At 39.8% G+C, this 25,018-nt stretch overlaps 1 protein-coding gene across 1 annotated transcript in view; it reads right to left on the reverse strand.

Annotated features, from left to right (window-relative positions):
• Positions 1 to 214: 214 nt before the first annotated feature.
• Lix1 (limb and CNS expressed 1) overlaps positions 215 to 25,018 on the reverse strand; it is a 49,028-nt gene continuing 24,224 nt past the window's right edge. Inside the window, exons 3-6 of the mRNA XM_052750696.1 lie at positions 15,468 to 15,608; positions 13,171 to 13,266; positions 4,378 to 4,455; positions 215 to 2,229 (exon numbers count right to left, since the gene is read on the reverse strand). Coding sequence (XP_052606656.1) covers positions 1,942 to 2,229; positions 4,378 to 4,455; positions 13,171 to 13,266; positions 15,468 to 15,608 — 603 coding nt within the window. The 3' untranslated portion in view covers positions 215 to 1,941. The remainder of the gene's footprint in view (positions 2,230 to 4,377; positions 4,456 to 13,170; positions 13,267 to 15,467; positions 15,609 to 25,018) is intronic.

The following is a 25,018-nucleotide window of genomic DNA, read 5'->3' on the forward strand; positions in this document are numbered from 1 at the left end:
AACAATTCTTTTGACTGAAAACATTTTCCCTAAATAAATAGAGTTATAAACTTCTGGGTTTTTACCATTTGTTTGTGTCCAGACTGAGGTGATCAAGTTCACTGTGAAAAACTAAGGGCTTGATTCTTTTCCTTTGCTAGAAATAGTTGATATTAAGAACAAAACCACACATGAACTGTAGCTTTAGAAAAAGTGGGTAACCAAATTCAGAATATTAGAGGGATAGTGATTTTATTAAATCTGTAATATCCTGATACAGTTGCCCACATTTAGTAACTACTTTGTCTTGTATTTTCATAACATGGTATATTTTGATTTTGTAAAAATTAAATTATCTTTGCCCAAACAATACAATTCTTTATTTTAGAATCATGGTCGTTATCTTAGAAGTAGGGTCTATGGGCTAGATCTGAGATACACTGGGTCTCTGATGTGAAATTTAAGACTATGTGTGCTTCTAAAATTGTGAGTTCCAAACTAAGGGCCAGAGATCCTCTGGGACAATCCATGAATTTCAGGGTGGGGTCCATACATTTTCTGAAATTGTTATATTTTGCTATGAGCTAGTCTGTGGCTTTTTATCTGATTTTCAAGGAGTTCATAATAACAACCAGCTTCTGGGCTTCACCTCCTTAGAGGCTCCTTTAGTCCCTTTCCACAGTGCGGTACTGAGAACAAGACAGGCAGTGTCTGCTTTGTCCCTCACCTATGCTTCTCTGTACCAGTGTCACAGACGTGTCTGTGATGCTCTGTCAGCACAGTGTCTTAGCTGAAGTGGATTTGCTCTTAGATGGGGCCAGCCACGGCTATGACCTTTGTTACTTTTGCTGAAGCTCCTGGTACTATTCCAAGAAAAAGATCAGTTTCCATCGTTTTCAGTTCACAGAATTTGTACAGTGTTATAATCATAAAACAGAATGTGAGTTTGGTGTTGACCCACCCAAGCCCTCTTCTTGTATGTAATCAGATGCCATCTTTTTGAGGTGGACATTGCCAAAGGCTGCAACTACTAAAAAGATGTACCACATATAAAGATCACAGCCAACATGTAGAAATGTGCTGGATGTGAATGCTAAAGATTTTGTTAAGAAAAAAAATTAAATAGAAATTTTCTTTTACTTAAAAATTTATTCAACAAACAAACAAATAAAAATTCCAATTCCTTCTCTTCTAGATGACATTTAGCCTCATTATGGGCAGTGATGTGATTTTTGTTAAAACAACATTTTTATCTATCATTACACGCAATTACCTTCTTAGGATATTGGAATAGATCAGTTATGTAGCATAATTTCTTCTTGTCTGAGAAATGTGATATGTGATAATTTTGTTACTAAAATTAATTTTACAATGATGAGAACATAATAATTTTCAGAAGTGCTCAAGAATATGCTGACTGTTGTACATTTTCTCAAATAATCTGTACTATTTATTTAATCTTATGTATTTTAAAAGTTGTTATCAGCTAGATGGTGGTGGCACATGTCTTTAAAGCACTCAGGAGGAAGAGGCAGGCAGATCTCTAAGTCCAAGGCCAGCCTGGTCTACAGAGTGAGTTCCAGGACAGCCAGGGATACATGTTAGCATGCTGCCTTCCCTAGTCCTGATGCTGTTTTCTTGGAGGCTTCTGTACTGGACCTCTGTGTGAAACAAGGCACATGTCAACTAGGCTTTAGATTGGATCAAACCCTGAATAATACTTTCCAAACAGTTCTATTGTCATTCTTTCATTCTGAAGTAGAACCACTAAGGGCATGGTTGAAAACAAACATGAAGTAGGAAGTTGGGGTCTGGACCAGTCCTACTTCCCCATTCTGTGAACAGAATGAGTAGGGAGCAGTACATCCGTCAGGTAGTGACTATCATGCTAAAGTCTCTGACAACCTCTGTCAATGAGATTCCTGATGCGAAAGTCCTCAGGAAACCTGAGACCTGGTCTTGCTAATGATAGCCACACAGAGCCGTGAGGCTCAGCTGGTCATCACTGGGTGAGGAAGGGTCAGGGTCACTATAGATCTGAGTCAGGGCCAAACTCAGGATTTCTTTCTTTTCTTTGTAAAACCGTAGTTCTTGTCCTGCCTTCCTTGCTTCCTCCAGCTGCCCCAGGGCTGCACGTAACTCTTGAGAGAGAATTCCTGGTGACTCACGCTCCTTCATGATCCAGTCCAGGGCCATGTGGCTGCGCATCTTTTCGTCTAAAGAATATTGGGAATAATAGGAGATAACTTCCTAGAATCAAGAAACAGAGTTCAGAGTGTCAATAAACAGAAACAAAGGCACATGTGTGCAAGGCCTGTCATACTTTCCCAGTCATGTGGCCTTCAAACAACTCTAGCTTTCAAAATCTAAAACCAAATCCAATTAACATACTTCTGAAAAGTAAATGATGGACTAATCTAGTCCTGCAAAACCTGTCTTTTCAGGCTAAATCAAAACATAGCACTAGGAATGACAATAATGTTCATGAAAATCTATTTCTGTAAAATGTATAAAGATGTCTTCATTTATTCACTGGACCCTTGGGCCAGTACCATTGCCTTTGACAAGACAGAAAGAGGAAAGGAGCCATACAGACAAGTTGAGGTAGAATGAGGTTTGGACATTCCTATTACAGGAAAGAGGAAGCATTCAGTCAAGGAAGCTTTAGAACAAGACTTTGAAATCCACAACTCTACTTCCTAGCTGGTGTGCTTTGTTGTTGGAACAGAGTCCATGGATAGAGTCATGTGAGGAGAATTTTGAGTGCTTGTGAGAGAACTTCAAGAACACAAACCAAGAGTATTGTGACCTCAGTTTCTTCAAAAACACAAAATTGTTCTTGGAATGTGTTTTCATGCTCCTCTAGGTGTAGTGGTTAGGAGTGAGTTTACTTCAGATTATTCATTACAACTGGCTATTGCCTCTATGGAAAAAATATTTTTTGCCACGTGCAGCTTGTTCACTACATGCACCTTGCCCTTGTGATTGTACACTTTATTCATGTGACTCCTCAACCCTCAGAGTACAAATTGGCTGATGCTCCAAATAAAGTGGACTATTGCATGAGACTTTATTATACCTCATTTTTGGCTCCATTCTCTCTGGTCCCACTGCCTTTAGAGCAGTAAACACTTTGTTAGCTTAAGGAAGACAAATGTCCAAATGGCTCACAATAAGCACAGAAAGAACTTCAAAAATGTATTGTAGAATGGAGGCATTATCATTATTAGTACTACAATGATACTTTTGTGTAACATTATTTTTTACTTTTGCAAACAATTAAAAATTAACTTCTCCTTTTATTTCTTCTGTAAAAAAATATCAATCCATCATGCTGTCATATATATGTTTGATCATGGGGAATGGATGCATTGCTTATTTTTATTTTCAGGAACATGTGGTATTTATTTATGACCTTAACAAATTAAAAACAATCATGGAAAAGTGTTTATAACTAACCCAACATATTTCAAAGGACTTTCATAAAATCAAAGGAAAGGAAAAAAATAGCAAAGCCATTGTCAGCTACTCATTTCTTTTCTATTTTTGACATTTTGAAAGCCAGACTTTCTAAGCAAAGATCAACTAGAAATTACTGGGTCTGCAGTGTCTCCCTCCACCCTCATCTTGCCTACTATAGAGTCTTAGCTCTTCATACAAATTCTTAGTAGGAAATTCTCAAAAATAAACTATTGTCCTTCAAATTCTAACAATGGGTAAAGAAAGGATAAATCTCAGAGGGCAACAGGAAAAAAGCATTAAACACACAGGACAGAGTTTATGCTTGGTATTAAAAGGAGGAGGGATTCCTGTTGTAAGTAATGAAGGAATACTGAGACCTTGCCTCTGGAAAACAAAGAAGAAATTTCTAAACCAAAAAAAAAAAAAAATTAAGGTGACTAAATGTCAGTGTGTCCAACTTCATGATCCTTTTTGCTGTTTTTGAAGAACTTTTGTGGTAACAATTCCTCCTGTTTTTAGTGAGGAGGTTTTGGAAGCAGTGGATTCTCTTTCTTTTTATACTGGAGAGTGCAAAAGGGGACAGAGCTGAGGTAGGTAGGGTGGATACAAAAGGTAAGTTCAGCACTTCACTTAGAATCCAACACTATCTATGGTTGCTTCATTCTGCATTCAGTATTATGGGTGTTCTGATCAATCCTATGTAGAGCCAACATTCTTAGTGTGTGGCAGTCCCTGACTCAATATTTCTTCACTTGTCCCTGCTCTTACTTAATAGGTAAATATAAATTTAAAACAAAGAAATGTATAAATGAAGGAAGTTTCAGTCGATATGGTCACACAAACAGAAGCATCTGAATAAAGGAAGCCTCTTCAACATTTGGTAAGTTCCTGAACTTGTCCTCAGAACACTAACCTGTTTCAACCAGAAAGTCTCACCTGTCGAGAGCACTTTGTTTCACGGAGGGCTTTCAGGCTTCCATTCCAATGCAATAGTTGGAAAATGGTCATCAGTTCCTACAAAATTCAAACATCTGTCATTGATCTTAAAGCAGAAGTGTATGTCAGTAAGAGTTGAGCAGACATGTCTGACCCCAAAGAAATAAAGGGAACAAGATATATGGTATTGTCAGAAACTTTGGGAGTTTCCAAAGAACAGAGCACCAAGGCCCCGAAGAAGTGCATCCATTCTCCTGCTTTTTCCTACTTTAAATATGAAATTACTAAATGACAAGTGTCTTTCAACACTAAAAATACACCCGTTAAAATAATTGTACACCCAATAGTTACTTTTAGAAACATAGGAGAAATAGCTTACAAACAATGTTATACATACATTGTATCATTTTTAATTACCAGAGACTGGAAACATTTTAAATGTTCATATTTAGAGAACAATTAAAGTATGATATATTCATATTACTGAACACTGCATACTTAGAGGGTGTTAACACCCTCTAAGTTATAATACAAAGAAATCCATAGTGTATTGTTAAAATAAGAGAAAAGCACACAATGGTGTGTCCTTTGTGTTTTATTTTAAAAGAATAGAAGATTCCTATATACATATTTGCTTGTAAATGCCTAGAAGAGTTCTTACAAGATGCAAAAGAACCTGGTAATAGAGTCTGAGGGTCTCACTTGATGGTAGAGCAAGTACTTAGCATGCAGGACCCAACTTTGGATCTCCATTGCCAAAAGCAAAAAACAAAATTGATCTGGTAATATGTCTGACTTGAGAGAAAGGAGTGGGTTTCCAGAATTCTGGAGAAAAGGTTTAGGGTTTTAAATCATGTGACTAGGTGACATTAAAGAAAACAACTGAAAATTTAAGAATTTAAACTGAAAAATAAATGTCTATATTACTGAGTAAAATTTACAGGAGTCCATTTGCTTTGGACCAAGCTCATTCCAATACATGACTCAAAATGGACCAAACCAAAATAGACTCTCTCATGCTAAAGTTCCATATCACCACGCTGAAATAGATTATTTACCTGACTTTTTCAGGACACAGGAAAAAGAGGGGGATGGAAGGAGGGAGGAAGGGAGAGAGAGGGGGAAGGGAGAAAGGTGGGGAGAGAGAGAAAGACAGACAGAGACAGAGACACAGAGAGAGAGAGATAGACAGAGAGAGGGGGAGGATATTTTAACTAGCAAAAAAAGAGAGGTAAGTCTCTCTCTGTTTTAAGAATGTCTTAAAATATGAACAGTGTGGTTGTATTCACCTTAAAATAAACAAAGAGTTCCACATTCTGTGTCTTTAGCCCTGAGTGAGCACAATTTGTCAGCTCTATTCCCATTTTCCTGTGTGAGCTAGGACCAGCAAGCTGAACATTTCCATTTTCCCGATGTGGTCACAGCTAGCAGTTTTCCACTGAAATTATCTGTGTTTCACCTATTCAGGGATTTTGTTTTTGTTCTTGTTTTTTTTTTAAAGCTAGATGTCAATTATGAATCAATATCATAAACCACAACCATATAATCATTGGAAAATAACTCCATATAATTAAGGAACTTTCTGTGTATGAAAATAGTTATGAAAACTTAGCATCTAGACAGATGTGCTATTGACTATAACAACAGTCTTTTATTGACTGTTTTAACTTCTGTTTTCTCAAGAACATGTTTTTCTTCTGAAAGTCGTGAGACATGTAGTCTTAGGTTGCAGGCATGTTAAAATTATCTGGTGGGTTTTAAAACTGTAGGGTTATCAGAGGATTGAGCAGCACGAGTCTCAGCTCTGAAGCTTCTATTATGAGTCAGTGCTGCTGCTTTTCATCCCAAGATCCAGTCTGGCATATTGTCTGTACTCCACCATAAGAGGAGTACCTCAGGAGACAGTGAGCGAGCAGTAAAAGCAAAACCATGTTTCCATCAATTAAAATCAACACAAATATTAAACAAGTTGCTTCTTCCACACCAAACAAAGACCCCACTGTCCAGCATCCCAAATCAAATGCCCAGAGACTTGCCCTTTCATAGCCGCTCTTCTCCCTGGCCCTATGCAGTTTCACTCCAGCATATCACTACACTAATATGAAAACTGGGAGCATTTTAACAGACTAAATCTCACCTAATAGGGCTCTCATCACTGTGCCTGTCAATCCATTCATCAAAGTATTCCCAGTTGCTCAGGAGGGTAAATTTCTGCTACCTTCCCAATGCTCCCTTCAAACCCACTCATGCAATACTTTGTAGCCACAAAAATAAATATGAATTCTCTATGCCATGATAAAGAACAGGATCCATGTTGTAATAAAAGGCCAATATTTGATGTTTCTTTGATTTCATATAAAAAATCTACTTGAATTTTGCACTCATTTTATATATATATATATGTAATATTGCATATTATATTGTTTGTGTGTCATATATATGTGTTCATGTGTGTGTATATACATGAGTATGAATGAGTGTAGGGGCCAGAGGTTGACAGTGGCTGTCCTCAATTGCTCACCACCACATTTTTTGAGACAAGGTCTCACTGAACTTGGAGCTTACTGATTTGGCTAGACTGTCCAGCAAGCTCTAGTTATCTTCCTGGTGCTGCGATTACAACTTTGAGCTACCATGCCTAGTTTCTTCTGTCGATGCTGAGGGTAGAATTTAAGTTCTCTTGTCTGTGTGCAAGCATATTAGCCTGAGCTATCTCTCCAGCCCTAGACTATTTTTTTAATGAAGAAAAAAAAATCACCCTGTTTCTTCAGTTGACCCCTCACAACCTCAAATCTGCAGGTGGTTTTAAATTTAATTTTCTTTCAATTCTGGAAATCAAACTCAAGACCTTGCACATACTTGGCAAGCCTCCTACAAGTGATTCATACTCACAGTCCCTGTGTAAATTTGGCAACCAAAACAGACAAGCTGGACCTGTGTTGCAGCTTCTAGTAGCCATCCTAGCATTGCCCTGAAGTGATTCTGTCTGAGAAACAACTTGTTCATACAGCTCTTGACTGAATCCCTGACAGCTTCTGTGTGTACTCTTCTTTCCTCGGGATCTTCCAGAACCACATTCTCATCTATGACCCATGGCTGCCTCTTGTAGATGCACTGCTGTCATTCCGCCTGGCAAATCACCCAGAACTTTAGAATCCACAGTTATGCTGTGAACAGAGTCAGAAATCCTTCTCATGCCCCTTGGCGACCTTCATCTCTCAGAGGTTTCCTGAAAAGGCTTGAACTGTTCTTGCCTCTGGGAGGAAGGTCGTTTACTTCCTGACTGCTCTAGTTTGTCTGAAAGTACTTCCTCCTCAGTGTGACTCTGGTTCTTACATTTCTGTCTTATCCTTGCACATGCTACCCTGAACTAGACTTTGCCCTGCTGTGTAGAAACACTTGTCATCATTGTATAAGGTACACCTAATTATACATACTTCCTGTCCCACTTCTTTATTCCCCTTCATGAGACCAAATTCTTTTAGTTGTTATTGTTTTGATTGTTTCGAGACAGGGTCTCACTATATAGCTCTGGCTGTCCTGGAACTCACTACGTAGACCAGTCTGGCCTCAAAACTCAGAGACCTGCCTGCCTCTGCCTCCAAGTGCTGGGATTAAAGGAGAGTCTCTGTGAGTTGGTGCCTCTGCACCCTGTCAGACTCAAGGGAAATCCATGCAATGCTGCAGAGGATGTCTGTAAGGAATTGTTTTCTGGTTTCTCCGTGATTCCTGTTGCCTGGTTTTTATCCTGGCTTTGTGCCTGATCAATCCCTGACTTGTACAGAAACTTGCAGTCACTCTATGGTGGCCTGTTCTGCCATCAGATGTTGTGGAGTTTGTTAGAAAGGCTAATCTTGAAGTCTGGGGAGAATGAAAAGAAAGTGAGAAGCTAGCTTGTTAGGGTGAGGTATATGAGGCAAGATTTAAACTGATTCTTGAGTATTCTGGACCTTTAAAAAATTGGTGTTTTGTACCAGGCAGTTAGCACACATGTTCAACTTCAGTACAAGGGAGGCAGCAATAGGTAGATCTCTGTGGGTTCAAGGCAAGCCTGGACTACCTATTGAAACCTACTTTAAAAAAAACTTTTTTTTTTAAATTTTGATTATTAGGAGGGATTTTTGAACTTATTTTGAGCTTTAAAAAAACTGTAGTATAATATTATATATTTTAATCACTGAGCTTTTAAAAGCAACTTCCATTTTTGTACCAAGACAGATGCATTACTTTCCTCTCTTTGTCTGGGACCCTCTGGATCTGTACTGGCATCAAGCCTGGCTTCTTACTTGTGAGGTCTATGCAGCCCTGGAGGCGCTGCCCTTGGTTTGATACTCAGCTTAATAGTTTTTGAGCAAAGGCCTTTGCATTTTTATTTTGCACTGGGCCCCACAAATTATATAACCGGTCTTGATCATCAAAGTAAATTGTAAACTGAATGGTGAATAAAGTCTGTGTTTTCTTTGCTCTGTGGGGAAAATTGCAGTTGCTGCTCTCCATCCGCAGTCCACAGCTCCCTGTTTTTACTTTGTCATTCAATTCCTTTAATCCTGCAACAACTGGGCTCTGTCCTGGAAACTGCCTGCCTGGTTTCACCTATTAGAGACAATGGCTTCTCAGCTACTTTGAGCAGGAGAAAAGGCTCACTGCCTCTTTCTGGAACTTTGGGAGACTGGCTTGGCTCTGTGATTCATCAGAAATAAGAAAAACAAACACTGTAAATGGAGAACTTGGAAAACAGGTGGGCACCATCTCCCCACCCAAGAGAATGAGTTTAAGAGGAAATTTGTTTATGGGATGGGGCTTTAAAAGGGGACCTGGGGAATTTAGCACAGATGTAAATAAACAACTCTTCCTTGGGTTGCATTAGTCTTCAGAATAAATATATTAACCAGCTTCAGTCAAATTCTGCCTAGAATCTGACCTTGACAAGACCCAGCGCCCGCTGGGTTGCCATTCTTGTCCCTCCCCCTAACAGCAAGCAGTTTCTCTCTGGTCAGCCTACCTCAAAACAGGCAGCCCCTGCTCTCCCAAGAAGTGAAGGTAAGCAGAAGCCTATTAAGACCCGCTGAAAACCCAAGGGCAGTCAGGAGACACTAGTCTTGTTTTTTTTACACTGTAGTCATCCATTCCTAGATCCAAACGCTCTTCTGTGACACCCCCCAGGAGGGGGAGAAGCACTGAATTGTGCCTCTGCAGAAATAGCCCAAGTCTGTATTCACTTACCTTTATGTGTAGACACAAGCTGATACATCTGCTCAGACACCATGAAACTTGCTGGGCCCCAGCGGGCAGGCGGAAGGAAAAACTCCCTGGGTCCTTCCTCCTGACCCGAGGGTTTTCCCTGCCTTCTATCTTTTCCTTTGTTCCTATCCTAACCTCAGCCTTCTTTGTGAAGCATTTCCAGAATGTGATTTAAGTGATCATTATTTAAATACCTACTAAAGACCACACAGGAAGCAGACCAACAAGGCAAGGGGTAAAGTTGATACTGAGGGCAGGTTGAGTAGAGCCTTTTGTAGTACTTGGAAGGAGGTTTTTGTTTTTTTAAATTCTTACGTCACCAGCTTTGGTAGATTAAGCCAACCATGTTCAAAATCATTTTTTTTTTAAATAGCTACTAAATCACGTACAACTTCTTGGTCCAGGGGTGGCAGTGGGAGAGTGGCCCCTACACTTGGATTGGGCAGCACAGTAGAGCTGGTGGGAGAGCTGACCGGATCCCTTGCTAATAGCTACAAGGGATGAACTAGCCAGGGCAAAGCTGGAGAGCTCACCCTGGTGATGAAGACAGGGGAGAGCTGGCGGGCTGATCAACTGTGCAACTACCCAGGCCCAGAACCAGGGTTAAGTGTTGGCCCACCCCAACATCCCTCCCATCTGTGTCGGCTAGAGCTGGGGTGGGGAAATGGGGGTGGAGAAGGGTGTCCTGTGAGCCCAGGGCTACAAGACCTTCACAGCACAGAGCAGCAACGAGATGTTCAGGAAGAGTCCCAGGGAGGGCCCAGTATGGATAGTGTAGCAGAGACCAGGGGCCTCGAGCCAAATCAATGATTCTATGCTATGAACGCACATAAAGATGTATGGATAAAGGGGTTTACCGCATGACCTACTGTGTCACACTGCAGCTTCCATGACAAGATTTTCCCTTTCTTCCTCTGTCCCCTTTTTCTCTTAAAATTTATTTTGTTTTATTGGGGGTGTGTATGCAGGGGCAGAGGGCAGATGCGAGGATACGGGAGATGTGTGGGATCGAGATGCATGATGTGAAAGGCACAAAGAATAAATAAAAAAGAAAGTTAAAAAATATTCCTTAAAGAAGAAAGCTAAATGACTTTCCCCCTTATGAGAAGAGCTGTTCTGGATTATTTATAAATGTCCAGGTCTTTGGCTCTATAAAATGACACTGTTCTTTTTATTTTGCAGACAATAGAAATGAGTTTTGGAATGGGCAAGCTCACAGATGTAAAGAGATAGGCACCCACACATAGGTCTGTATAGTTTTAAATACATGTCTTTTCTCTTCTGCCATTCTTTTCCCTGTTATTTTCTCCAATGCTTGGGGTTAGATTGTGTGTGTGTGTCGGGGGGGGGGGGGGGTAATAGATCCCTTTATAGTTTCCCCCTTTTATTATAAGGCAGGGGACCATGAAGCGTTTTGGCAGGGAGCTACATAACCTCTTGTGAAGCTTATGATTACCTAAAGGTGTCAAGGGGGAATCTGTCCATCAAGCAGCCTCTGATGTTCCAAGTAACACAATCCTTCAGAGTCATGCTTTCATAGAGTGTTTACCATGTGCCAAACTGTGCTAGACTCTTCTCATCCTGTCCTTTTCACCTTCACACTGGACTACACAAGTGAAGAAACAGATTTAGAAGTAAGGAACAGAGTAAGGCTAAAATCAGCTAGTCTATTCTGTACATCCTCATCCACTACAGAGAAAAGTTGGCAGCTTTAGGCACCAGCTGCAACACAAAGATTAAGTTTTACCACGACAAACATTTTTGTTCATAAAATTTTGTAAGTCTGATTACTTTCTGAAGTCAAACATAAGAAAATAGAAGTACTAGGAGTAAATTCCATATTAATTTTTGCTGGTATTCTATGTCATTGGATATTTTACTTCCTTCAAGCTTAGCTGTTTAGAGGGACACACATTGCCTGCCAAATTACTACTGAATTTTCATCCACCGGGGCCAGTTTATGAGAAGAATTAGATGTATGAGAAAAGGAAAGAGATTGTCTTGCATGGGTCTGAAGCCAAGAGCTCAGCCATTTGCTAAGTGAAGATAATCTTCCTTGGATAACATGTGGATAATAACAACTACTTCATATGACTGTTATAGGGGTTAAATTATAGTAATAATTGTCAAATACTCAATATTATGGCAAAGAAATTATCAAACAAGAATCAGATACTAATATCGTTGTTATTAATGTTATTTTTACACTTTATAAATACAGATAGAATAAGCCAATTTTAATTAGAAAACATCTGTAAGTCAAAAATGTATATATTGCAGTTAGCCCAGTGAACCACACAGCTTAGCAGAGTGTGCCTTCAACATGCCCAAAACACTTACAGTTGGCTTGCAGTTAGGCAAAAGTTTATAATATAGTATTAAATATCTTCTGTGATTTATTGAGCAATATACTGAAGAGATGAAACAGTGTTGTTTTCATGCCTACATAAAAGTGGGAAATCATAAACTGAGGATTGTGTGTGATAAGTAACAGAGTTCCTTAGCTGTTACTGCTTGTCAGATGTAGATGACATGTTGCTAATGTTAGTTTCCCTGATAGGAGGGAGAGGCACGTCTTGTTTAATAGAAATATCAGACCTGAGTAATACTTTTGAGTGTACCCCCATGGAAACCCTTATCTGACTTCTGTAATAAAGGAAGAGATAGTCACAGCAAAATGTTTAACCATTTGATTTTGTTTAAAGGGAATCTTAGTCCTAAACAGCTGTTGAAGTGTTACTGGGTTGTAAAACGGGCATTACTCACCTGTTTCTAAGAGATGTAAAGTGACAGACACCATATGTAAGTCTGTATGGTTTTATTTTTATTTTTTTATTTTTTTAGTTTTTTGGTTTTTTTCAAGACAGGGTTTCTCTGTGTAGCTTTGCGCCTTTCCTGGAACTCACTTTGGAGACCAGGCTGGCCTTGAACTCACAGAGACTGCTTGGCTCTGCCTCCTGATTGCTGGGATTAAAGGCGTGCACCACCACCGCCCAGCAGTCTGTATGGTTTTAAATGAACACGTCTCCTGTCTTGTGCCATCCCCTTTCCCCTGTTATTTTCTTCTGTTTGAGGATAGTTTTGTTTGGAAAAAAATATAGACTCTTTATAGTTCTCCTTTGTTGTTGTAAGACAGAGGCCCTGAAGTTTTTGGGCAGGGAACTTCTTGAGAGCAGAATGTGCCATGATTTCTCTTTGATTTGGGTTAGTGAATGTGGCTAAAATGCAGGTACCAGGCTGAATTCTAAATGGGTGAATTTTTTAAAAAACAGATAGTTGGAATAGAAGATACTAGTGCTAATGATAAGAGTTACATGTCTTGGGTCTGGAGAGATGCCTCAGTAGCTAAGTCTAATTCCAGCTCCAGGGAGATCTGACACTCTGCCCTCCACAGGCACCTGAACTCATGTGCAAACACACACACACACACACACACACACACACACACACACACACACACACACTATTAAAAATAAATAAAATAAAAAGTTGCACATCTCCCAGGCTTCTGGATTACATTATCAAATAAATAACTGGCGGGGAGTTAGGCACCTGAAACTCCAGCATAGTCTTCCCCATGTTTGATTCCAACATGTAGTGATAGGCTCCGACACTTGTGCTGGGATCATCCGCATCATCTAAAGTGCCCTTGGGAAGAGAAGCAAACAAAGAAAATCTCATTGGTAATTCCTTCCCTACTTTGAATGAATAGGACCTAATCCTATTATTAGTCTAAATGTATTGATATCTAGTTGCTCTTGGATAAGATACTTAACCTCACCATGACTCAAATAAAGGGTGTTTTATAATCAGCTTGAATGTAGCTTTTGCTTAAAATGCTAGCAGATTGTATAACTGCTGATAGAGTAATAATCCCAAAACAAGAATTCCTTTTTTTTTTTTTTAAAAAAAAGGATTTCTTGTCAGTGATGCATTAATGCTTATGTGGCTGCTTTCCATGGCCGTCACTGTGGCTTACTGAAATCTTACAGCATTGACCTTATCCTGATTTCAGGCAAAACTGTATAATGCAAATGAAATAACTGAGCAGCCATGTGGCTCATTCCTTTTTTCTGTTTGACTCTTAAAGGGAAGTTTTCATAATAAGCTGCTGCTGACAACACGGGTATTGATTATATATATATATATATATATATATATATATATATATATATATATTTACTCTCAGACCACTTAATACTTAAGAAACAAGGTGGGTAAAAGGTAGAAATGAGATTCTTTTTCAGCTTGGTGGTGAGGAATGACACTAAGCTCTGGAACAGCATTCAGGCTTCCTTCAGTATCCCATGGCCTTGGATTCCCATGATGGTGGGCAATAGCAACGTTGTGAGACTGAACAAACAACTGTCAGCATCAGGCAGCAGGAAATGAATAGCTTTGAATGCAATAACATTAACACACTGCTCCTGAAATATTTACGTTGGCCTTTTAAATATCCTAGGGGAAATCCACCCAGAAGCCTGCAAACCATATATATTCTCTCTCTTTAGAAATTTCCACACACAAAAAATGACAAATTACATTTACATTGAGGGCCCTTTCCTGCCCCTAAGTAAATTCCACATGTATATAAATCAGGCATCATTTTCCTGACTTCTCTTCCTCAAAGGCACTTGTAATTTACAGGACCAGAAAAGAAAGACTTCCTTTTATCTTCAGATGAGATAGAGTGCAGAACTCTCCACTTTCTCCTAGCCAGGCTACTGGTTCTACTATCCTGCTGCCCCATCTCTTGTCCAAGTGATAAGAGCATTTATAAGGAGAAAGGGTCCCTAACAGTCTGATCATCTCCTTTATGAGCAACTGCCCTGGAAAGACAGTGCCTGTCAGTTTAGCTCAGGAGGGAAAAAAGAGAGAGGGTGCTGACACAATGACCTTTAATCCCAGAACTCACTTGGGAGGCAGAGGCGGGCAGATTTCTGTAAGTCTGAGGCCAGCCTGGTCTACATAGTGAGTTGCAGGACAGCCAGGTCTTCATAGTAAGAGCCTGTCTAAGAAAGGGGGTTTGGGAGGAAACAGAAGAAAATGGAAGAGTTTGCCCTTCTGTGATTCAAACTCCTGCCCTTAAGCACACACAGAAAACACCTGCTATAGGTGAGGTCCAGATTTCCTCTGTAGCTTACAGTTGGAGATACTGGACAGGAATTCTCAACCATTTATTGGACAAGTAAATATCTAGTCCTGGATTGTGGAGAAATTTCCCTATTTACCTTTTTAAGACACATTTTGTTATTTTCATTTTTCTCTCAAAGCATTTCATTGTATCTGTCATAGAAAGTTTCAGAGCTTACCAGATGTAAACTGGTAGGAGCCATGATTATTCTAACACAGAGAGCTGTCCACGCAGCTCATAGCTTCTTACACTGGGAACTGCAAGGCTGCACACTGCCTGGGGAATTATTATTTACAGTAAGGATTTCAAATATTTAGCATAATTAGTTAAGTTTGTGGAAAATTAAAGCTAGTTTATCACTATATAATCAATCATTCTTCAACTGCATACATTCTTGGACTCTAAAAAAATATCTGTACTCCTCAAAAAGCAAACATTGAAATCAGTGTGATCATGTGATCTTCCTCAGTGTGAAATCTAATCAGTTTTGATCTTGGTATATCAAGAGTATAAGCAAGATACACAATGGGGAGCCAGTCCCACCTTCATGATTTCTAACCTAAGGATCCATATTGCTAAACATTAATGGGTAGATGGGTAAAAATTTAACCTGAATATTGTTGAAATGGGAAATTTGCTTACTTTAATATTTCCCAAGATTCAAATGTCCTCATGTTCTCACAGAGGTCACCTCTTGCCTCCCTTTGGTACTCACACTGGTGGAGGCTACTGCTTCCTGAACACTCTCCATGATGAACTCTTTGGTGATCCTTCGGGAGGGCAGCTCGTTGAAGAGAGAGTTGATGAGCGCCACTTTAGCTGCATCCCGCCTGGCCTCTGCTCTACTTAAGCAGCACTTGAGAAGAAAGGAGAGAGACAGTTATTAAAGAAGTCGCATCTTCCATTCCAACACTGCAGCAGTGGACCTCGGTGCATTTCTACTTATACATTTACATGGGTTCTGGATTCAGACTGTCAGTATTCATCTCTTAGTATGTAAGCCTTTGAACAAGTTAATTATTCTCTCTGTGCCTCGATGTCCTTTTTTAGTGAAATAATAGTAGGCTTGAAGTTGAAATTGATTAATTGATATGAAGAAAGCACCAAGAATGGTCATGGTACATGATACATCATCATGCTCCATTGAAAGCATATCATTCACATATATTTTACCATTATGATAGTTGTTAGAACATATAAGTTAGTGCAAGGACACTACTGTCAGTATATAATGCTTTTAACTTTCCAGCATTTGTTCCCTACCTTTCTTCTAGAAATAGTTCCCTGATTTCCTTGAGGATTGCCCTTTATACTTTGCTTATGTAGTCTGGATAGGAATCAAACCCATTTGGTTTTCCCAAAGTTAGGTGCCACAGACTGCCTATGCTCAGTAACTTATTAAATACATTTTTTTCAAGCTTGGCATGGTGACAACACCCTATAATCCCAGTACTTTAAAGACTGAAGCTATGATAATTTTGAGGCTACCCTAGGCTAGAGAGGGACTGTGGGGCTTTAGCTCAGTTGTAGAGTACTTGCTTAGTATGCACTAGGCCTGGGCTTGAATCCCAATACTTTAAAATATTTTTTCCAATGCTCCCAATGTAATGTTAGTCTCCATCCTCCAAGCCTGCTTCCCTCATTGTTCACATGGGCCTGCCTGAGTATCTGGCTTCCATTCTGTTCACTCTGTCTCTTTTCCTAATACTTAAAAGTTCCCATTCTTTGAGTTCTACTTTGGTGTGGAGTTTGGGGGTCCAGAGAGAGGTAGAAGTCCTATAAGAGCTAGAATGAAATCATACCTTTAGAGCATTTAAGACATGATGACTGCTCTCCAAGAGACTCCTATGAACATGGAGCTATAGACACTAAGGTTCCCAGTGGGAAACTAGTCTTGTGAAAAGAAGTCCAGGTCCAAGGCAAGTCAGTGGAGGTAGCCAGGCAGCCCAGGCTTGTAAGATCTAGTCCACCTGAGCTTTGGGGGCTGTTTTCTGATGCACAGCTCCTACTACCTAAAATGTGAGGCTTTCAGAAACATGATGATGCATAGTGTGAAAGGATAGGGAAAGTATCGAGGATCACACTTCATTTTTCAGTTTCACAGCCTCAAAGGTTCTTTTCCCCCAACAGGAAAAACCCAAATCCTATTGTATGATATTTTGTTTGTGTTCTGACAAATAAGGCTTGCCTGGAGACCAGAGGGCAGAGCTAGCCACTAGTTAACTACAGAGGCCACTTGTGGTGGCATACACCTTTAATCCCAGGACTTGGGAGGAGGAAGCAGGAAGATCAGGAGTTCAAGGAGATCCTGGACTACATGAGATTGAGTCTAAAAGAGAAACAGAGCTGTGCAGTGGTGGTGTACATCTTTAATCCCAGCACATGGAGGCTCAAACCTTTGATCCCAGCACATGGGAAGCTCAAGCGTTTGATTCCAGCACATGGGAGGAGGAGACAGGAATATAAGGAGTATAGAGACAGAATCTCAACCCAATCAGCTTGAGGATTCATAGAGACAGGATCCCTCCCATTTGTAGAGGTGAGAAGTGACTGTGGCTGCTGCTCTGCTTCTCTGATCTTCCAGTGTTCACCCTCAATATCTGACTCTGGGTATTTATTGATAAGACTAATTAGGATTGTATTCAAAATCCTTCTTGTGTACTTTTCGCAGCACTCTTTACCCTACACTGACATTTCTGCCCTGTCTCCAGGCACGCACAACCTTGTATCATTTAGAGCCCAGTTTCTCCTCCCCAGGTCCACAAACCCAGTTTGAATCCCTGAGATCAGGTTCCATGTCTCCAAACTTTACAAATAGCAGGAATGCTCTAGTGTAACAATCATGTAGGTAATCACTTCTTTTGACCACCACCCCCCCCCAAACTTTTGTGCTTGGAATTTTTGTATGCTTTAACAGTCTTCACAATGTCCAAACCAGGATCAGTGCTTGTGTACCATCAGGGCATGGAAAAGGTAGTAATTACAAGGACTTTTAAAACAATGGGCAAGGTGTGTGTGTGTGTGTGTGTGTGTGTGTGTGTGTGTGTGTGTGTGTGTAAGACAGAGACAGAGACAGAGAGACAGAGGGAGAGGGAGAGGCAGAAGAAGTTTAATGCTTGGACTCCAGCTTATGGAAGGTGGTGGAACTTTTAGGAAACGGGGCCTCTGGGAGAGAAAGTTAAATCATTAGAGATGTGCCCCAGAAGAAAACACTGGGACCTCAACACCTCTTCCCTCTCTCTTTGTCTCCTGTTTGGCAAGAGAAAAACAGCTTTGCTCAACCATGCATGCTCTCTGCCATAATGCTCTGATTCACAACAGGCCCCAAAGCAGAAGAGCCAATTGACTATGGACTTTTTAAGACCATAAGAAAAATGAACTTTTATTCTCTCAGATGTTTGGTATAGTGAGGGTAAATGACAAACACACCTTTAAATAAATAGAGTTGAAGTTCTAAAATGTGTGTAGAAAAACAGTGGATGTGGGGTAGCTGGGTCTCTTTAGTGTTGGATGACAAGCAAAAGGGCTTTTGGTATAGCTTTAGGTAGGAAGCCTTTCAAACTTTAGACGTCTTCTAAGGTTTAGGCTATCTGTGTTAAGTCAGAGAGTTTCTACATACAGTTTTATTTTGTGCGGTACACTTGGCCAGAAATACACGGGGCCATGAGGTCTGAGTCAATTGACCTTTAGTAATGCTTAGATGCTGCCTCTTCTAGGAAGCTTTGCCTACCACTCTCAAGCCAGGATGAAGGCACTGACCATACCTGAATGTAATTGTTTGCTGATCTTTGCCTGCTGTCTCCTACCTGCATGCCCTGTTACATAATTTTCTTTGTGCTCCTACCCTATTACATAATTTTGATGCAGTTTTCTTTGCATCTCTGCCTATTACAATTTACTGAATGACTAATGGGCGGCTGAAACATAGGAAACTCAGTAGCAATTCAATAAAACACCTGAAAAATGTGCAAGAAATTCTTTCAAGAATAAATGTATATATACTTCTTTTTCTTAAAAAGTACTATTCCTATATATTTTATATGGTATTTTAATTCAGCAATATGAAAATATATTAAGCCTGAAGTAATTATTCATAAGGATAACTGGCTTCAGACTCTGATATGAGCATTTTTGCCAATGTGTAGAATATATTTGTTATTCTTTGAAAAGAATAAACTCCCATTAGAAAGAAAGGCTTTGAAATAAAGCAAACAAAACAATTCTAAAAAAAAAAGAAATAAAGAAAGGTTTTTGCCAATATTACATAACATCTATAACAGTAGCTCTCGTCTTAATAGCAGTTTGGCTTTACAAAATCTACAACAGAGCTTTGGGATTTCAGAATTTAGGGAATAAGATTCAGGTCAGAGCAGTCTTAAACTCTTAAAAAAAATCTGCCTGTCTAAATAACAGCAATTTAAGCCAACTTTCAGGGAGAGGGGGAGAGTGAGACAGAGTAAACACTGCACAGTCCAAAGAAGCTATCTACTTAAATAAGAGCAGCTAAGTACTAGATCAAAGGCAGCATGTACATTTACAGCCGTATGGCACTGCCTCACAGATCAAAGGATACCTAGGCAGGCAACAGACAGGGCCTTTACCAGAGAAGCATGGAAAAGGAAGGTGGGAAACTCAGCTAATCTCAAGATGTGAGAACAGACACCTGTCTTTACTTATTTTATTGTTTCAGAGTACTTGATTTTTTTTTCTTCTTCCAATGGGGAGAAAGTGTGCCTGTTAAAAAGTACATAAAATAAAATAAGTTCTGAGCCATCAAAGAACTTTTCTTTCTATTGTTCTTTATATTTCTGAAAGACAAGCACTTCAGAATGTCTGTAATGCCAGCCAGCTGCTTTCTTCCGAGCCAGTAACTGCCACCTGTTTTGCTTTTGAGAGGTTTAAGGAGAACCTTTCACCCATAGGAACATGTACTTGGGCAAGCAATTTAGCTCATTTGCAGTCTGCTTGGAGTGTCAAAACCACACAGTCCAGATGCTCCTGTAAGAACAGGCACGTTCAGTGTCAACCACCAAACAATGGGAACCACTGTACGAAAATAAAACATGGCAAGTTACAGGGCATTTTATTGTTTTCCAAACTGGTTACCAAGGACATCAGATGGGGGTAAGTGAAATATGATGTTATTTCAAAGCAGCTTCCTGATAGAATTAGACTTCCCTGTATGGTTTATTCTTGCTATTTTTCCACCAGACCTCATCGTAAATACAGATGTGTAAACTGTGCCTTATGTGCTGACCATTCTTACTTGTTAATACACACAGACAGCTTTCATCCTTTCCATTCTATGAAAGTTCTGAGCTTGAATATTCAACAGTCAAAATCTTTAGCAAAGTCAGCTGTGGACTTCTTAGGTATGCAAAACTAGATGCTTTGTGAGTGGCCAGCAGACCCCACTCAGGCGTTTGTCTTACTACTCAGGTGTCTTTTATTTGCTAGTAGATTGTAAACTATTATAATCATTAATGCCTTCTAATACTAAAGCAAAAACAAAAGTCTCCTCCCTGATGACCCCTCCCTCCACAAAAACAAACAAACAAACAAACAAACAAACAAAACACAGAATGCTGTATTTCTTGGGAAAGCCATTTAAAAACAATGGTGGGTCAAAAAAAATGCCCTCACTGGTCCATTCTTTCTCCCACTCCTCTCCACTCTGTAGCAGTTTTAGTCAATGGAATGTGGCAGAAGTGACCGTATATTTCTCTAATATTGGTTTATAAAACCCCCGTGGCTTCCATCATGGTCCTGTTTGCCTTTTCTCTGATTACCTGCATGAATAAAAGTTAGCTGATGTATATGAGCAGCTGTATGGAAAGGCACACATGGCCAAGAAAAAAAGCTTGTTGTCAATAGCCACCTCGATGAGTCTTGAAGGATACCCAATCTGACCTCCCGATGACAGCATCTAATCTGACAGCCTGACTGCCACCTCCAGCAGGTGGTGAGCCAGAAGTGCCCAGATTCCAGAGTCTTGAACATGTTTGTAAGTTTTAAAGCAATTTATTATACAACAGAAGATAACTATTACAGAGGCTTTGCTTGCTTCAGCTAATTGAGAATTTTCTTAGCGCACTCTTGGGGGAGAGCTCAATATCAGAGATCTTATTGCTGAGCCTGAGTGCTTTGGCCCTGTGCTAAGCATTTTATGGTTAATATCATGTCTAGTTATTACAACGATCCTGTGAGGTTGGTATTATTACTACCCTTATTTTGTAATTGTGGAAACACAGACTTTACAAAGGTTATGTATCCTGAGGTCATGGGACTTAAAAAGTAAACAAATAAAGATCCTTTCTCAAGTGTATCTACCCAGTAGTTTATTGTGTACTTCATAAGATTGCTAACTCAAATTTATCTAAAGTCTCATACCATTCCCTAAACCCATATAGTACTCCAGAAAGATTTCTCACTTTGATGTTCCATGGCTCACTTTGATAGAAGATTCCAAACTTGATTTCATTTAAAAGAAAAAGTGAAGAAAATGTAGCTCATTGGGAAGGGCAACGTGCTGATGGTCACCTTAATGTTCTCTTTCCTATTCTCTGCTTTTCTGGACTGCAGGGAAAGGCAGAGATAGAAGGGTTGGCTATGGCTTGATCAAAGAACAGTATCATTTTGTCTGTCTCTGATTGGATATGCCCTCCTAGATACCATGGAGCTAAATGTTATAATGTAAGTATTGATCAACAATTTTAAGAAGGGTTTGGTAACTCTTCAAGAATAAAAGTCATTTCCATTAAACTTTCCAAATTCTACTGGATAAGAAAATTTCCCCAAGCCCAGACTCTTTTGGCTTTGTATTTTATTTTGGAGTTTAGGTCATCAGCTAGTCAGTGGGATCTCACAGGTGACCCAATAAAGATCCCCCACTGAACCTACCCAGTAACTCAAGTCCAATAGTTCAAAACCTTTAATGTTCATGTTGTTGTTACCTGGTAACTTGTTAAATATGTGTATTTCCCAGCTCCAAACTGACTGAGTCAAAGTATCTTCAGATGGGTGAGCATCGTGAACAGTATGCATGTATGTGTCGTGTGTCGTGTGTGTGTGTGTGTGTGTGTGTGTGTGTGTGTGTGTGTGTGTGTGTGAGGACTGATTTCAGCACATGCATACCATGGAACGTTCCTGGAGGACAAACTTTTGGAGAATTCATTTAGAGGGAAGGGGAAAAATTTGGGAGCTAGCTCTCTCCTTCTACCTTGGACCCCAGAGGTCTTTAAAGCAGTTTTACCTGCCGACCCATCTTGCTGGCTGGCCTTCTACCTTAGTTTTGGGGGACAGGATCTTTCACTAACTTGGAGATCACCAGTTAGTTAGATTGGCTTGCCAGCAAGCTCAAGGACCTAGTACTGGGATCATAGGCACATGTGTCCACGCCTAGCTTTTTTTTATGTGGGTACTGGAGATCAACTTTATAACCTTATGTTCATACAACAAATACTTTATCCACTGACCCAGCACCCCACCTCCCAGATAGGCATTTAAATAAGACTTCCGGGTGATTCTGAAGCCCCTAGACCCATTCTTAGAAGAAAGATGATGTAAAAGTCCAAATAAAATATGGTGATATAATGCTTTCAGCCAGCCTATGTAGAAGCTTCCTTATCTTCATGGTAAATCCTGTGTTGTGAGTATAGAACAGTGCTAGTTTCTCAATAGAAGAACTGTTTCTATCTAAGAATAGAGCAAAGCAATATTCAGGTTTAAAAAGTTCTTTGATAGCTCTTCTAAAAGTTGCTGGCTTTTCTAAATTACATTGATGTTCTGCTTTTCTTCTCAGGAGTTTTTATTTCTTCTATGGTAAACTGTACAATGTCAAGATGTAATCAAGATTAATTTGTAGGTTGTCTACAAATCAAATAGTAGCTAGTCTTTTTTTTTTAGAATGCAAAGACATTCTTAAAGTAACTTAAATAAAATTTGGTAATCACAGACAAATTTTAAGTGAAATGCCTAATAAGAAATTAGTATCATTTTTAATAATTCATGGAACACTTAAAAACTGTTTATAGGTGTGTTCCTTATAGGACATCTTCTTGTCAGTCTGACACAATTCAAAATAAAGAGTAACTGTTATAGTGTCTGTCAATGGATTAATTTTCATCCATAACTTATTTTAAAAAATAAGCAGGAGGCATGTGTTGAGTCATCATTTTTACACACAAGATTTTATTGAACATATATCCTAGATATGGTATGTTCTGCTGGGAAGCATGTGAAAAAACATCAAGATAAAGGACCTAACTCCATCTTAACAGACTTTCTGCAATTATTCATCCATGTGCTTTAAAGATTAAGAAAAAGGTTCTTCCAGTCTGAAATCTATAGAGCCAAATTAAGTACACTCTACTTAGTACCCATGAATGGCAGCTGGAGAGCTGCAAGGGCCCAAAAGGCAAGGTTTTGAATAACAGTAATGTAATAGTGTTACTGATGACTGTAAGGACATGAGAACTTGGGTTAAAGATTCATCTTCGCTGGGGTCAAGGACAGATCAGTGATATTTAGGTAGGACTCACTCAACAGTTCATTGTACCCAAGGAGCTCTCCCACACTAAGATTTTTGCAAGTGGCAAACCAAATAAACTGGCTGTGAGAGGTGAAAATTCTTGTCCTAATCTTCAATGTTGTAATGTCTGTCATTCAAGTGGTTGAGAAAATTTTTCCTTTGCAACCTGTGGTCTGAGTTTCTGCAAGTGACTTGCAGAGTTTGTGTGTATGGCCTGTGGGCTCTGGTCAGTGTCATCAACACCTCAGTTTCATCCTGACATCGAACAAGACTTCAACAAAAAGAATTCCACAAGCCAGGCCCTGCTGCTCTCAGTTCTTTAAGGCTTTGACCTCCCAGGTCAGAGCATGAACATTTGCATGTGTTCTGATATATTTGGTTGTGGATGTATTAGCATTTGCCCCTTCCAGATGGCGATGTGAAAAAGGCAACTGCTGAGTTCCCATCACTCAGGTTAATACCTCTCTGCAGGTCAGGCTGGAGGCAAGTATGTGGGGACAATTCAAGTCCCTGTGTGTGCCGAGAACAGGGGTCTTTTCTAGGCATGGGGGAGGGGACTGGTTTGAGAGTTCAGTGTTCAGGGAAAATTCACCAGTTCCTGTCAACTTAGAGGAACATTTCAGGCATATGGTGGGTCAGAATGTTTTTTCATAATATAAACCACCTGCTTCCCTCCTCGTTTACCTCTGCTTGAAATGCTATTCTACACATGTACCTAGACCAAAGACCCTGGTAACCATTATGATCTCAAATTGTATTGTGCTTCTTCAAGGTTCCCTCCCTCCCTTCCAGCCTTTCTTCCTTCTTTATTCTTTTCTCTCTCTCTTCATCGTTTTCTTTTTTAAAGTTTACGTGAAGACAAGATGAATTAATCAAAGCCCAAATTTTTGGCTTATTTTGGAGACTACAGAGATGAGTGGCTCAGCAGTTAAGAGCACTCACTGCTCTTCCAGAGAACCAATGTTTGGTTCCCATCACCCACATCAGATGGTTCACAACCACCTGTAACTCCAGTTCCAGGGCATCCAACACCTTTTTTCTAGCCTCAGAAGGCACCTGTACACACATGGCATACACTCATACAGACATGCACACATATACTTAAAAAAAGAGAATTTTTAAAAATATTTCTTTGGCTTATTTTTTTTATAGTAATTTTGGTGTAAATGGATTGCATGAGAGGGATGAGATGATGATGGAGAGAAAGTCAATCTTACCTGCTCAGCAACGTAGTAAGATGGTGCACATCTTCCCACAGTGTATTACAAGGGCTGTAAGACTCCTGTGGAGATATCCTGACATCCTTGTTTTACTATGGGTCCTCTCTCTCTCTCTCTCTCTCTCTCTCTCTCTCTCTCTCTCTCTCTCTCTTGTTTTTTTGTTTTTTTGAGACACGGTTTCTCTGTGTAGTTTTGGTACCTGTCCTGGATCTCGCTCTGTAAACCAGGCTGGCCTTGAATTCACAGAGATCTGCCTGGCTCTGCCTCCTGAGTCCTGGGATTAAAGGCATGAGTACCACCGCCCGGCTTATTATGGGTCTTCTCTAAGCTTTCCTTTCTCTATATGCTACCATTCTCTCTGGAAAGTCATGCATCTCTACTCACTTTGTTTAATAAGGAAAGAAGCAGATGAGAGTTAAGGAAGAAGGAATAAAGGGTCTTATTAAAACCATACACATTTCTAAGATACATGCAGGTCATTAAAGACTGATGATTAGCTGGCATGCCTTTCCAGTG

Source organism: Peromyscus californicus, unplaced genomic scaffold, assembly GCF_007827085.1.
Source record: "Peromyscus californicus insignis strain IS unplaced genomic scaffold, ASM782708v3 Scaffold_22__1_contigs__length_63687245, whole genome shotgun sequence".
NCBI lineage: Eukaryota > Metazoa > Chordata > Mammalia > Rodentia > Cricetidae > Peromyscus > Peromyscus californicus.